The following is a 15000-nucleotide window of genomic DNA, read 5'->3' as shown; positions in this document are numbered from 1 at the left end:
TAATTGTAATATAAATTGTCATGCAATTACATTAAAAGTCGCAATCTGGTGTCTGCATATCTAATTAAATTGGAATTACAATAGAGCCTTGTTAAACTCCCTGACGCTGGGACCGACAGCAGTCGAGCACACCGGCGTGATTTGTTGTATAGATAGTATGAAGCTGACGTCACTCAGGTCTTTGTTATTGTTTTTTGCCATCCGCGTTTATGAGTAATGCTCACTGAACTGTATTAACCTGACTATAAACGATCATGGTAACACACAGTTTTGTGTGTGGGTCCGTTATTCTTCCGGACGGCAATGTTATGAGCTTCTTAGCCAAGCGCATACTATCTATAGATATTATGACGTTGACGTCACTCGGGTCTTTGTTAGGGCTAACCCACACCGGAGACTGACTCCAACGACCCGGTACTGCCGTCCTCTGCCGTCTTCCGGATAAAGACGTCGGGCACGGACAAAATACTAAGAATAAAGAGAAGAGCCGCTAGACCTACCCATACCAAGCACACGACGTCCTCTGCCGTCTTTTTTTTTTTCGAGCGTTTATGAGTAATTCTCACTAAACTGTATTAACCAGGTTATACACGTTCAAGGTTACACATACTTGTGTGTGTTGGTCCGTTATACTTCCGGAAGGCAATGTTGTGAGCTTCTTAGCCAAGCGCGTAGATATAACGAAATTGACGTCAATCACCTTTTTGTTTATGTTTTTTTTTTAGCCAGCCATTTTAATGAGTAGTTCTCACTAAATGTTATCAAGCAGACTATAAACATTCAAGGTCACACGTTCAAGGTCACGCACAGTTTTGTGTATTGGTATGTTCTATCCGGCTGGCTCAATGCAAAAAGTCAGAGGTTGTAACAAGAAAATAAAAAGATGGGAGAGAGAAAAGACGAAAACTAGAAGAGTACCCAGGATGCTAAGAAGACGATGGAGGTGCATTGGACATTCAGAAAGAATGACTCCCCTATAACAAAGAAAGTATTAGACTGGAACCCTCAGGGCAGTAGATCAAGGGGAAGGCCACGAGGAACACGGAGAAGAATTAAAGAAGCTGATATACAGAGAAGTGGTAAGACCTGGAATGAGATAAAAAAGTTAGCTCGGGATAGAGAAGGATGGAAACTGTTTGTCTGTGGCCTATACCCTGACCCAGGGTGAAAAAGGCAACGATGATGATGATGACCCAGGATGCTACATTAACTGACGACATATCAAGGGGATTCCACTGTAAATCTGACGTTACATAACACTTAAACTAATTATGCATAAATAAGTCAGACGGATGAGAAACCACGCGATTCTAAAATATTCGGTTGAATGGTTTTGACAAACATCAGACATTTTTTAAAATAAATAAATAATTCAAAACAAAAGTGCAGGATAAATCCCCACAGTTATTAAATTGAAACAGAGATACAATCTACGAATTAAAAGAATCTTTTTTTTTTTTTAAATTACTTTTAATATATGACTAGACACTAACATACAGCGCAATCGAATCCTGGTTTAATGGTATGTCTGTTTAGAAAGGACATTTATTAAAGCAGAAACAGAATGCAGCATCGCTACTTTTGAATGTAAGAAGTACCAAAAACTCCTACGTGTATCTTACAACACCGAACACAGGTCAAACGGAGACATTTGGAAGGAAGTGGAAAACGTTGCTGGAAAACACGAACCACTGCTGTCGATAGTAAAAAAAAGAAATATGTCGTGGTTTGTTTGGTCACACAATACGTCATGAGTTTATGTCAGACAGTGATGTAAGGAACAGTCATCGTGGTTTGTTTGGTCACACAATATGTCATGAGTTTATGCAAGACAGTGATGTAAGGAACAGTCATCGTGGTTTGTTTGGTCACACAATATGTCATGAGTTTATGCTACACAGTCGTGTAAGGAACAGTCATCGTTGGTTTGTTTGGTCACACAATATGTCATGAGTTTATGCAAGACAGTCATGTAAGGAACAGTCATCGAGTTTGTTTGGTCACCCAATATGTCATGAGTTTATGCAAGACAGTGATGTAAGGAACAGTCATCATGGTTTGTTTGGTCACACAATATGTCACGAGTTTATGCAAGACAGTGATGTAAGGAACAGTCATCGTGGTTTGTTTGGTCACACAATACGTGATGAGTTAATGCAAGACAGTGATGTAAGGAACAGTCATCATGGTTTGTTTGGTCACACAATATGTCACGAGTTTATGCAAGACAGTGATGTAAGGAACAGTCAAAGGGCAAAGGAAGAGAGGAAGACAAAAAAACAACAAAAAAACAAGAAAAGAAAATGTGGCAGGACATTATCAAGGAATGGACAGGACTGGACATGGCGAGCTTCTGGAAAAGGCCAACGACCGGAAAGAGTGGCATAAAGTTGTGTGAATTTTACATCCAACAAGTCTCCCCCAAGATCATCCAGTCATGGGAATGAAAGAGTGAGCCACATAGAATCAATAGCTCTACCCCCCCCCCCTCCCCATCCCCCCTACAATTAGTCATTCTAAGATGCTTTTCCTTGTTTAAAAATGAAAAATAAAATAGTTGATGGTCCAGATCTTTTTAAAAAATATAAGTGTACGGCATCTGGTAATAGTAGGTGTAGTTTTGGTGATTCAGTGATGGACTATGAGTTTACGAAAACAACAAGGTGACACTCTATAAAATTAATATATTTTCACTAGGACAATCGCAACTAGACTTTTGTTTTTTGTTTGTTTTTAAGGGTTTTACGGCGCTTGCAACACATTTAGGTCATATCAGCGCCAGTAAAAAGGAAGAAAATGGGATAGTAAAAAGTTCTGGAATTACAGTTAAAGCACCCAAGAAAAAGTAAGACCAAAGGGGAACTAGGAACAAATAGGGATCAGATGTAGAATCCAAGAGCATACCACCAATGTACTTAGTTTGAGATCACCTATACGTCTCATCCGGACACAAGCACAAAATCCAACAAGAGGAATACAGTCAAATGCTTACATTATACATTTAAAAAAAATATAATAATACATAACAGAGAGATGATTTACAAGGAAAAAAATATCATCTCCCAAAACAATAACTATGCATTTGACTGTTTCCCTCCCAGCCAGGACTCCGAACAGGGCCAAGTAATCTCATTCCAAGACAAAGACAGAAAGCATGTTGGAAAATAGATATAAGGGGATAGAAGACACAGTATGTACCTCCCTGCCCGCTATGGGAGAACAACTAGACTTTTGTCAGACATTCAACATCAGTCTTATTTAGAAAGATTATAATAATATCTAAAATTGCCTTCAATAAAATATCATAGAATAAGAGGTGATCTTATATATATATTTATTATTGACTTGTGCATGGCTCTTCATACATTATGGATTATAATGAATTTTTTTTCTAATTAATTGTGCTACAAATACTAGGGGAGATAAGTTTAAGGTATTCGTTGAAAGATGTTATCCGTCCAAGAAAAATGACCCTAATTCAAAGAACTGTGGCAATTTCGAATAGTCTTAACTTTAATTTTTAAAAATTCCAGTTCAATTAATGTTTTAAATAACAACATTGACAAGGAGCTTACTAACTTAGTATTTGGTTACGACGAATAACGTACAATAACAATAGATATTATTTGTATGTTGTATAGACATGGACATATTTGATATTCAATAATTTGAAACAGCAATAATATGGACCAAAAAGTCAAATTAACAATGAATGTAATTTATATAACTCTGAAATATGTTATCTTCGCATATAAGTTATGCAGAGAATTAAACATTTTTTAAACTCACTCAACCCTAACAACGACTTTATCCGTAGTTTACCCGGGTTACTTTTACCCCATGCCTATTTATTACATTTTTATAAGACAAAAATATAGGCGTTGTATCAAAGCTAATGTTTTTAGTTTTTACATGTTAATGGTAGTTGAATAAAACTATCTATGCACATGCTCAATACCCTAGGATTGAGTGAGTTAAAGACTATAACGGTGCAATAGGAAGAAAAAAAATTTGAGCTTTATATAGCGCAATATCCACTAAATGTGCTCGAAGCGCTATACCATGGGTCCCTGGTCAACAGCAACATTTAACATGTAGGACGGGACATGACGCCTGTTAGGTGATATTACATTTTTTCCGACAAAGACAACGCTGTTAACTGTCAGGTACTCATTTCGCACCTGAGTACAGTGAGAGAATGTGTGTAAAGAGCCTTTTCCAAGGACTCAACTATGCGCGGAGCGCGAGGCTCGAACTTAGGACCTTCCGATCCGAAAGCGAGTGTCATACCACTAGACCACATAGCCACACAAAGAAGTTCCCTATAAAATAATTCAGCAGCGAATCATCACATCTCACAAGCATGGAGATTTATTGACAAATATTGATCCTTAGAAAAGTCAATATTATTTCAGATCTGCTATCCATCTAAACACACAAATTAACCAATTAATGCAGGCAAAAAATTAACACAAACTTTCTTTTCACGAATGATACTAATAACCTAAAAAAAAAATGGTTTTTAAATTAGAGCTTTTATATAGCCCAATATCCACTAAACAAGCGCAAAGCGCTTTACAAAGGGTCCCTGACCAATAGCAACACGTAACATGTAGAACGAGACATGACGCCTGTTAGGCGATATTACAATTTTTCTGACAGAGACAACGCTGTTGATGAGCAGGTACTCATTTTACACCTGAGTATAGTGAGAGAATGTGAGTAAACAGTCTTTTCCAAGGACTCAACTATGCGCCGAACGAGGCTGGAATCTAAAGTAGACATGAGCTGAGAAACTCGTTGACCTCATGAGAATTTTAATTAAGAATTGTATAAGGCTAAGGTGAACTCTACCACGACTATGGTATGGCTTCTATGGACAACACTCTACGACGTGTTTTATAATAAATAATAAATTGAGCTTTATATAGCACAATATAATATCACTAAATGTGCTCAAAGCACTTTACAAGGGGTCCCTGACCAATGGCAACATTTAACATATGGGACGGGATATGACGCCTGTTAGGCGATATTACAATTTTTCGGACAAAGACAATGCTGTTAACGGCCAGGTACTCATTTTACACCTGAGTATGGTGAGAGAATGTGAGTAAAGAGCCTTTTCCAAGGATTCAACTATGCGCCGAGCACGAGGCTCGAACCCAGGACCTTCCAAACCGAAAGCGAGTGTCAAACCACTAGACCACATAGCCGTTTTGTGTATACTTACTACTAAGTAGCCTACTGATTAAGTTGATTATTGAGACTGTGACATGATTAATTAGGCTAAAGCCAAAGTTGCCTAGTCAAGGCTCCCACTCACGTCTGATACAGAGTTCGGTACCTTCGTTAAAAAAAAAAATGGTCCTGCCGAGCGGAGTAATTTTACCGATTACCGATGTTTCGACGAGCAACGAGTTTGCCATATGGGAATTTTTGTAGAATTTTTAAAACTTCTTTACAGGGAATTCAAAAAGTTTTCAAAAACATATAAAATCAGGAAGGGAGGAGGGGTGGACTACCGTTCCCATCATATTTTCACTATGATTGACAGGTGTCAAAACTATGACGCTTGGGATTTTCCACAATATGGGTTATAAAAAAAATAAATAAATAAAATTCCCTTTATTCTTCCAATAGGGGAAATTTGTCTCTGGGGTCTATTCCAAGGGAAGACTGGAACAACCCAGGCGTCAGCCGCAGAGCAGAGCCGCAAATTGAGCGCGGGCGAGGTGACTTGCTCAAGGCCACACAATGCAGCGGTGGGTGATAGAACTCGGTGCCTTTCGGGTACAAAGCAAAGGCCATACCGTTGAACCACGCTGCCCCTGTTGATCCAACGAAAAGGGTAAGTTGTCTCTAGGATATTAGAAAATATAATGTATTTATTTCAAATTCCATGCTTTCTCCCTCTATGCTAATTTTATCCAATATTATGCATTTCTATTCATATGTGATGACAATATACCAACGTGTACATAGGTATTAGCAGGCCTACGAATGGAATGCAACTATTGGCTTGATATGACATTGTTGTAATGGTCAATATTTTGCGTTAGTTTTTAGAGTATTTCTATTACAAAACTCATAAAACTGAGAGATCATAACAATACCAATTTGGGTTATCAGAACTGCAAATATGTGCACGTCGCAATTTAAAATTATATCTCATCATTTTCTTTGACATTCATCACAATTTTTTTTTCTTTTGGACAACAAAAAAAAAAACACACAAAAAATTACAAATGAATGCCTTTTTTCTTGAGCAACATAAAACATCTGGCTAACAAAACATCCATAAAATGTATCCAGGGACCATTCTTTTACGGAAAGTGCCCAGTGTTCAATAGTTGATGACCAGTTCAGTAATTAAATAAAAAGCCAGGAGGTGGCAAAGTCCTTGTGCCTTATAATCTAAAACTCCACTTCACTTTTACTTTTACTTGAACTTGAAACGAATTTAATATTTATTAACATAATAATAATAACAACAACAACAACAACAACAACAACAATAATAATAATAATAATAATAATAATAATAATAATAATAATAATAATAATAATAATAATAATAATAATAATAATAATAATAATAATACTAATAATAACGAAATATTGACACACAACAAGCTACAGACTCAGACTCTCAGCAGACACCAAATTTATTTTTCACAGTGACTCACAGTACAGAACAAATTATAATTATCTTTATCAAAATCAAAACAGAAAGCACAGAGGCTGGACTGTCTGTTTCATAAATAAGATTTGAGGAGACTTAATCTGGTAGGACAATACAAATATGAAATCCAACTGCACTGCAGATTATCTGCTGCGGCTGCACTGAACTGACTAGAGAGCCTCGCCTTTGGCCTACCAACCTCCGCTGCACGTCCAACTCGCCTTGAGCATGCATTCACGTAAAATATAAAGATTTTTTTTAAAAACCTACGTCTGTTTCAAAAACTAGCATCTTTCAACTTTCTAAGAAACATTTTGATTTTTCAGAACTTTAGTTCGTTAAAAAATACCGGCCAATCTGACCCGTTGAGTCGAATGAAAACGAAATTTTGTTGTTTAAACGGTTCAAAGGAAATGTCGTAAATAAGCTGTCATGGACTTCCTGTGTTGTTTTTACAGTGTCACGTGGCCTTTTTGAGAAATTTGTCGTCTGCTACAAATAATTAGACCGGTAGGGGGTAGATATTTTCGTTGGCGAAGGGAAAAAGTGAGTATTATTTCTTGGACTTGTAGAGAGGCCTGGGGTCCACCAGCAGTCAAGTTGATTGAATAAAAGAAAAAAAGGCCTTTTTTATCCGCCGCCACCACCACCGTGAGAGTGGAGGGGGGGGGGGGGGGGGGGGTGCATGCCGACGGGGGGGAGACGTGTCGATTGGTGACCTTGGTGACGTAGACATCTCAAGGATGCTGGCAGTTGCAGTTGCAGGTGTTCTTAAACCCCTTAACAGCGAAGCTAATTTTTTGCTTTTAGATAGTAGTTTGCTTTTATCTTTATTATTGTTAACGGGGAATACAGCGTTTCCACCAAGAGAGTAGTCAGACTATCGCAACTCGGACTTCAATTGTCTATAATAGTTTTGCCGTTACTTGTCTTTTGATGATAGAAGATTTGGTGTTAGGTCAAAGATCGAATTTCGCCGCTAAAAGGTTGCATTGCTACTGGGTTTGCTCCCCCCCCCCTCCTCCTTTTTTTCTTCTTTTTTTTTCAACTTAGTATTGTTGATTGCTATTTCCTTTTTTTATGATTAGCAAGTGCCGTAGGAGTCTCACAGGATGCAGGAGTACTGCAATTAACCCTTTGCCCGTGACATTGATTTTTTTTGTTTTCAAATAATAGTCGTCATTTATATTATTTTTTAACGCAGAAAAAAAAAAAACGTTTCCACCATAAGAGCAGTAAGAATATTGATAAAAAGCGCTTTGAGCACGTTGGGTGGATATTGCCCTATATAAAAGCTCAAGTTTTTAAATTGTAATTTGTTTTTTTTGTCTTTGATGAAAACGGTAAGATTTTATTTTTGGTCCAAGTAAGATTGATATTCGCCTTTAAAAGGTGAAGTTGTTTTGTTTTTTTTTCAGGTTTTTGCTTTTTTTCAAATGCCTAGTGAGAGAGAAAAAACAAAACAATCATACATGTATCTGCAAACAGCAGAACGTTTTCATTTTACAATGAGATGGGAAGGGATAACACTATGACAAGAGAGAGAGAGAGAGAGAGAGAGAGAGAGAGAGAGAGAGAGAGAGAGAGAGAGAGAGAGAGGAGAGAGAGAGAGAGAGAGAGGATGGGCGGGGGAATGGGGGGGGGGGGATAGTAAGGGGGAATGGGAAAAGATGAAAGAAACAATGGGTTGCCTGATGACGTAGATCAAAGGATTGTTACAGCGGTGTTCACAGTGCGTACTTCGTGAAATTTTAACCTTTTACAGTGACACTGATTTTTTTCTCCAGATTGCTTATGCAGAATAGATCGTTTCCACCAAGAGAGCAGTAGTAAGAGTATATTTCGACTCGGGCTTCAATTAAACTATACATCGCAAAGCTTGTCTTTTAATGATAACATTAAGACTAAGATCTGAAGTTTGGGGAGTGTAAGATGGAATCTCGCCATTAATGGTTAAAATTGTTTTGATTTTTTAAAAAATAACACACACACACACACACACGAGCGCGCGGTCACGACAGCGAGGACCATCTATTGCTTGTGTTGCAACGGTAAACCAGTTTACGTGTACGTAGATCCTGAGGCTAGATGCCCCGTTACCGTGTACGTAGGCACTCCCGAAAAAAAAAAAAAAAAGACACACACACACACATACACACGCACACACACACACACACACAGTCTCGCATCCGCTACGAACTAATTTTGCGCACCAATTTTTACTGCACTAATGTACCAAATTGCATACCTATCTAGGGACACTTTTTTCCGTATCTTTTTCTCAATAAACTTTTTAAAAAACCTTTGTTTTGCGCGGCAGGCGGCAGGGCACTTGGCACTAGGGGGCACCAACCATTGGACAGACGAAAAAAAAAACACGATTTCGCGAGGAATGAATGATGAAAATATTTAGGATATAATTTCAAACACAACTTTTGAAATTCATCAAGGATTGTCTAGTACCGAATGTTTTTTGATAGAAAACAAATGTAGCTTCAAATCTAAACTGCTTTTGACGGTAAGCGGTAAGTTTTTATTTATTTTTCTGTCCAAACGAATGATTTGTCCTGGTTATAGAAGCTAAGTATTGGTAACACCGGCTCAGCTCTCTAGATACTCTACTGCCACTCACTGCAGATGAGATATGAATATGAAATTGAATCATTTCACCACACCAGCGAACGTTATCGCTTGACACAATACCGCAATCATATTATCATGACACACTTATTTGGTAATTCATACCTTAGCCCTTTGCATCACAGCCATCACTTGCAATCGTTCGGCCTCCGATAAGCCTGATAAATCAGGCAAAGGGAAGCTCGGGTCTGTATCAGTAGCCATGTTTATTGTTGTCGGTCATGAGAATACGAAACGGAAGTGTACACCTCTTTTGTTTTGGTTTTGTCCATTCCTTCGTCGTACAATAATGTTTTCATTATTATCATAACCAGTCATAAAATTTTACCATTGAAAATTAATTATAGAGTGTTCTTACTTCATAATATAAAATATCGGCTTTCGCCAATTATAAAGAAATAGGTAAAGGGCAGCGTCCATTGTATAGTGGCTTTGTGGTAATTTCAACATCTTTTTCTCCTCCCACCCAAAATAGCTATAATCAAAAGATCAGTAGAGAAAGTGTAGTGTAGGCTAGCCCCTGATCACAAGATCAGGTAGGGAAATGCATTAGATCAGTTGTGAACAAGACATTCAGTGACTGGAAAGACTCGGCGACAGGCCAGTGGCCTAATCAAGCGACGTCGATACCTTCTATTCTATTCTATTTTCTTTTTGGCATCATATACCGCTGAATAATAATTAAAGGCGAAATGCTTGGGCCTAACTTCGTTTTCGTATAGGTCTCTGGTTGTTTTTGTTTTTGTTTTTTGTTTTTTTTTTTTTTGTGTGTTGTTGTTGTTGTTGTTGTTGTTGTTGTTGTTGTTGTTGTTGTTGTTGTTGTTGTTGTTGTTGTTGTTTTGTTGTTGTTGTTGTTTTTTTTTTGTGTGTTTTCTTTTTTCACATATATTATCGCTATCTCCAACCGTTCCTGGTCTTGCGGTTTTAGCGCGTCGTCGCACATACCACGCACATTTTGGTTACGAGGGGAGATAAAACAAGGGGCGCTCCTCGCTGCCAAGTCATTCGCCTCCCGACTCACGTTGAGAGCGCTTTCAATCAAGTTATAACTATTAGGTAGCTAGTCAAATTTAATAGTGTATTATTTCTTCTTTTTTCTTCAATTTTTGGCAGTGTCGCCCCTTTCGAGTAAGGACCCAGTACGACCCTGAGTATTGCGCTTGGAGAGAACCCACCAATAAAGCGCAAAATAAGAACTTTGTCTTGTTTGCGCTCTCTCTCTCTCTTCCCAATATTATTCGTTCCAACCATACCATTATAAAGAGAGCATCTGACTGCAAGAAGCCTGCCACGCTGCCAGCCACAACACAGCACAACAGATTACAACACGTACCAACTTCAATCTTCTATTCCCAAGATAAAACAACACAGCAACACACAACCTTTTCTAAAGATATAGATAGTATGCGCTTGGCTAAGAAGCTCACAACATTGCCATCAGGAGGTCTAACGGACCAACACACAAAACAATGTGTAACCTTAACGTTTATATAAACGTGGATGGCAAAACAACAACAAAGATCTGAGTGACGTCTTCTTCGTTCTATCAATTTTAACCAGTAGATTATTGACCGATCAAAATATGGAATTTGTGACACACCTTCGCACGTGCTCGGACAAACATAGTTGGTTGTTTATAAACAATAACGTGAACTAATTCGACCTCCATCTGATCGTTGCTATTGTTTTTATATTGACAAATGGGTGACTAGTTATCACACGAATTTCTCGATCATAATATTATAAACGTTTAAGTTTACACATAGTTTTCTGTGTTGATTCTACTGATCACGCGGTAGAAAAGTGGGTATTTTACTTAACACATACCATCTATAGTAAAACCTGTGTAGTTTGCTGTGTCTACCAATCACTGCCATTGTTTACATTATGACGATTGTCCGAGAGGCGTGGTTATTTACCGGTTAATTACATAGAGCATAGCATCATTGTTGCCATTTGAAAAAAAACAGCAACTCTCATTTCAACCCAAAATAATATTGTCCATATCAACAACACTAAACAATAACAATAGCCTTGCAAGTTGCTTTCATGTTCTGTGTTATGACACATGTATTACAATATTACAATATAGTGTGTATACAAAACATACCGTGTTGTTTTCTTGAGACTGTACGACTAGATCCAAGTGTGTCACAGTATGCTGTTGTTTTACATTGTTTTAAAATGGAGATGTGATAATCTGAAGATGCAGACGACTGTGATGATCGAAGTGTGTTGACCAGGGTGTGATAAGGGGGCGTGTAACGTGTAGATACACATAGATATGTTTATGTAGGACAAAGACCTGGCCACCGACACCAAGAACAACGTTGTGTAACAAGACCACAGACCCGTTTACAAACAAGACTTGCGACTCCCAACGTACACGACACACAATTACCCAAGACTAGCATGATGATATCGAGACATATAACTTTGAGATAACATCAGTAAGTGGATTTTCAATGTAAAGTCTGTCAATATAGATAGCATGCGCTTGGCTAAGAAGCTCACAACATTGCCATCCGGAAGTATAACGGACCAACACACAAAACTGTGTGTAACCATGAACGTTTATAGTCAGGCTAATAGATAGAATGCGCTTGGCCAAGGAGTTCACAACATTGCCATCCGGAAGTATAACGGACCAACACACAAACTCTGTGTGACCATGAACGTTTATAGTCAGGTTAATACAGTTTAGTGAGAACAACTCACAAACGCGGATGGCAAAAACAATAACAAAGGCCTGAGTGACGTCATCTTCGAACTATCTATACGGTTTAGTGAGAATTACTCATGGCAAATAACAATAACAAAGACTTGAGTGACGTAAACTTCGAACTATCTATAGATAGAATGCGCTTAGCCAAGGAGTTCACAACATTGCCATCCGGAAATATAACGGACCAACACACAAACTCTGTGTAACCATGAACCTTTATAGTCTGATTAATACAGTTAAGTGAGAACAACTCACAAACGCGGATGGCAAAAACAATAACAAAGGCCTGAGTGACGTCATCTGCATACTATCTATAGCACTTGAGTGATGATGGTATGTGTTTAAGTACAATACACATAATTTCTACCCGCCATACCAATGATACAAATACACAATGTTTATAGTCCTTTTGAGAGAATTAATGAGAAGTAATCACCCAATTAAAACCTGAACCAAATTGAAGTTATCAAATATTTTAAAATCCCTTTATTCATTCCATAGTGAAAATTTGTCTCCAGGGTCTATTCCAAGAGTCGGGTTTAAGTCATAGTTACTCCTACTACTAGGGTAGAATAGGTAATGTCTCACCTTCTAGTGCACAAAGTCTGGATATGGTTAGGTAAAAGTAGGCGTAGACAGCAAGTCTGTGGTAGACAAAGAGGCGCGTCTGAGACAAAATTAGATAGCGGCTACCACCGTGGAAAAGGGGGAAACCTTACCACGTATCATTCATAGTTAGTCATGGCTAGTCAGAGATATAGTGTTAGAGATGCTTGTGACGTTGGGCCCCTGCAACTAAGTATCAAGCTGTAAATATGTACAGGGAAGAGGAATTAAGTAATGTCCAAAAGATGGCACCTTATGACGTTTCTGGTGGAAAGCCCTCGGGAAAGCCAGAGACTGATCTACCTACCTTGAAGACAAGAAATGTTCCTTTAAAAATTGGCACGTGGAATGTGAGAACACTTGCTCAAGCAGGAAAGCTCCATAATCTAATTATGGAGGCAGAGGCGATGAATATGGATATCCTTGGTGTCTCAGAGACAAGATGGAAAGACAATGGAATAATAAAAAGAGACAGCCACACTTTTATTTACTCCGGAAATACTCAGCACAACAGAGGCGTTGGCATCCTGATGAAAAACAAAATTGCTAAATCAGTAACTGGGTATTGGCCCGTGAATGACCGCATCTTAATGTGCAAAATCCAAGCTAAACCTTTTGATTTAGTGCTCCTACAAATTTATGCACCAACGAGTGATCACCCAGATGAGGAGGTCGAGGCACATTATGAAAATGTAAACAAGGCCCTCAAATGCATAAAATCAAGTGACATTGTTGTCGTAATGGGGGATTTCAATGCGAAAGTTGGAAACGCAGCAATCTCACCGTGCATGGGAAGTTGTGGTCTAGGAGAGTCCAACGAGAGGGGTGAACGTCTGGTCCAATTTTGCGAGTCCCACGACATGACCATAATAAACACCATATTCAAACAACCAAAGAGGCGCCTATATACTTGGAAGAGCCCAGGAGATATATACAGAAACCAAATAGATTATTTTCTCATCAAAACCAGATTCAAAAACTGTGTGACCCAATGTAAAACTTTCCCGGGTGCTGACATTGGATCGGACCATGTTCCTATCATGGTGAAAATAAAGTTAAATTAAAAATTCCCAAACAGAAAAGGGACGAACACATAAAGTACGACCTAGCTGAACTTAGAAACAAGGAGCTAAGAGCGAAATATGCTGTAGAAGTAGAAAATAGGTATTATTGTCTTATGGAAGAACAAGAAGACACAAATAAAGAAACAGAAGAAACGTATAAGAGTAGAATTGATAAACAATGGTCCTCTCTTAAAGGTGCAATAACAACTACAAACGAGAAAATGCTAAACAAAAAATCTAAAGAAGCAAAGAAAGAATGGATGACGAATGAGATTTTGAATCTTATGAGAGAACGGAAACATTCAAAGGGCACCCCTAGATACAATGAACTGGACAAATCAGTAAAGAAAAAGTGTATCCAAGCTAAAGAAGACTGGCTTGATGAAAAGTGCCACCGTATTGAGAAGCTATCATATGAGAGAAACCCTGGACCAATGTTTGCTGAAATCAAGAAATTCACATATAAAAACGCTCAATCTGGCGGTTGTATCAAAGATAAATCAGGTAGACTCCTCTTTGAGGTGGAAGAAATCGCCAATAGATGGAAAGAATACGTGGAGGAGCTATTCAATGCGGACAGAGGTGACAACCATATACAGTCCTTTCTACGGGGACCCACAATCCTAAGATCAGAAGTAGAGAAAGCCCTATACTGCATGAAAACAGGGAAGGCAAATGGAATAGATGGGGTGTCAACAGAAATGCTGCAAGCACTGGGTGAATTTGGTGTTGATGTGATAACGGACCTTATGAATGAAATATACGAGTCAACGCACATCCCAGAAGACCTTCGCACTTCTATCTTCATACTGCTACCCAAGAAAGCGGGTGCAATTGAGTGTTCGGACTACAGAACAATCAGTCTTATGTGCCATCTACTGAAACTCCTCCTGACAATAATCCTGAAAAGAATCTCGTCAAAAGTAGATCGTGAGATTTCAGAACAGCAAACTGGATTCAAAAAGAACAGTGGCACCAGGGAGGCAATTTTCGACTTAAAAATCCTGTCAGAAAAATACTTAGAGGTCCAAAAAGACATATATGCCTGTTTTATCGACTACTCAAAGGCATTTGATTCTGTTAGTCATCAGAAACTTATCCAGGACCTTGTGGCAATAGGTGTGGAAGAGAATGATGTGGCTCTAATCGCTAATCTGTACTGGCAGCAAAAGGCTCAGATAAAAGTGCAGGCAGATACAACAGATGCAATTGAAATCAAGAAAGGAGTGCGCCAGGGATGTGTTATGTCTCCTTGATTGTTTAATTTATACACAGAGTCT

General features: G+C 38.5%; 1 protein-coding gene across 5 annotated transcripts in view; it reads right to left on the bottom strand.

Annotated features, from left to right (window-relative positions):
• LOC144978120 (oxysterol-binding protein-related protein 11-like) overlaps nt 1-15000 on the bottom strand; it is a 67124-nt gene that overhangs the window by 40332 nt on the left and 11792 nt on the right. The window contains exon 1 of one of the 5 annotated variants that reach the window (XM_078923758.1): nt 11436-11682. The exons of 3 other annotated variants lie outside the window; for them this stretch is intronic. Coding sequence is in view for 1 of the 2 variants with exons in the window: in XM_078923757.1 (XP_078779883.1) it covers nt 9431-9529 (99 nt within the window). In the remaining variant the exon portion in view is untranslated. Of the gene's footprint in view, nt 1-9430; nt 9572-11435; nt 11683-15000 lie in introns of those variants that run through there. One more of the 5 variants, XM_078923757.1, reaches the window with a different exon arrangement.

The sequence above is a fragment of the Berghia stephanieae genome, chromosome 8 (genome assembly GCF_034508935.2).
Source record: "Berghia stephanieae isolate SIO BIC M18660-M18661 chromosome 8, UCSD_Bste_1.3, whole genome shotgun sequence".
Taxonomy (NCBI): domain Eukaryota; kingdom Metazoa; phylum Mollusca; class Gastropoda; order Nudibranchia; family Aeolidiidae; genus Berghia; species Berghia stephanieae.
This window is presented reverse-complemented; position numbering and strand designations above follow the sequence as displayed.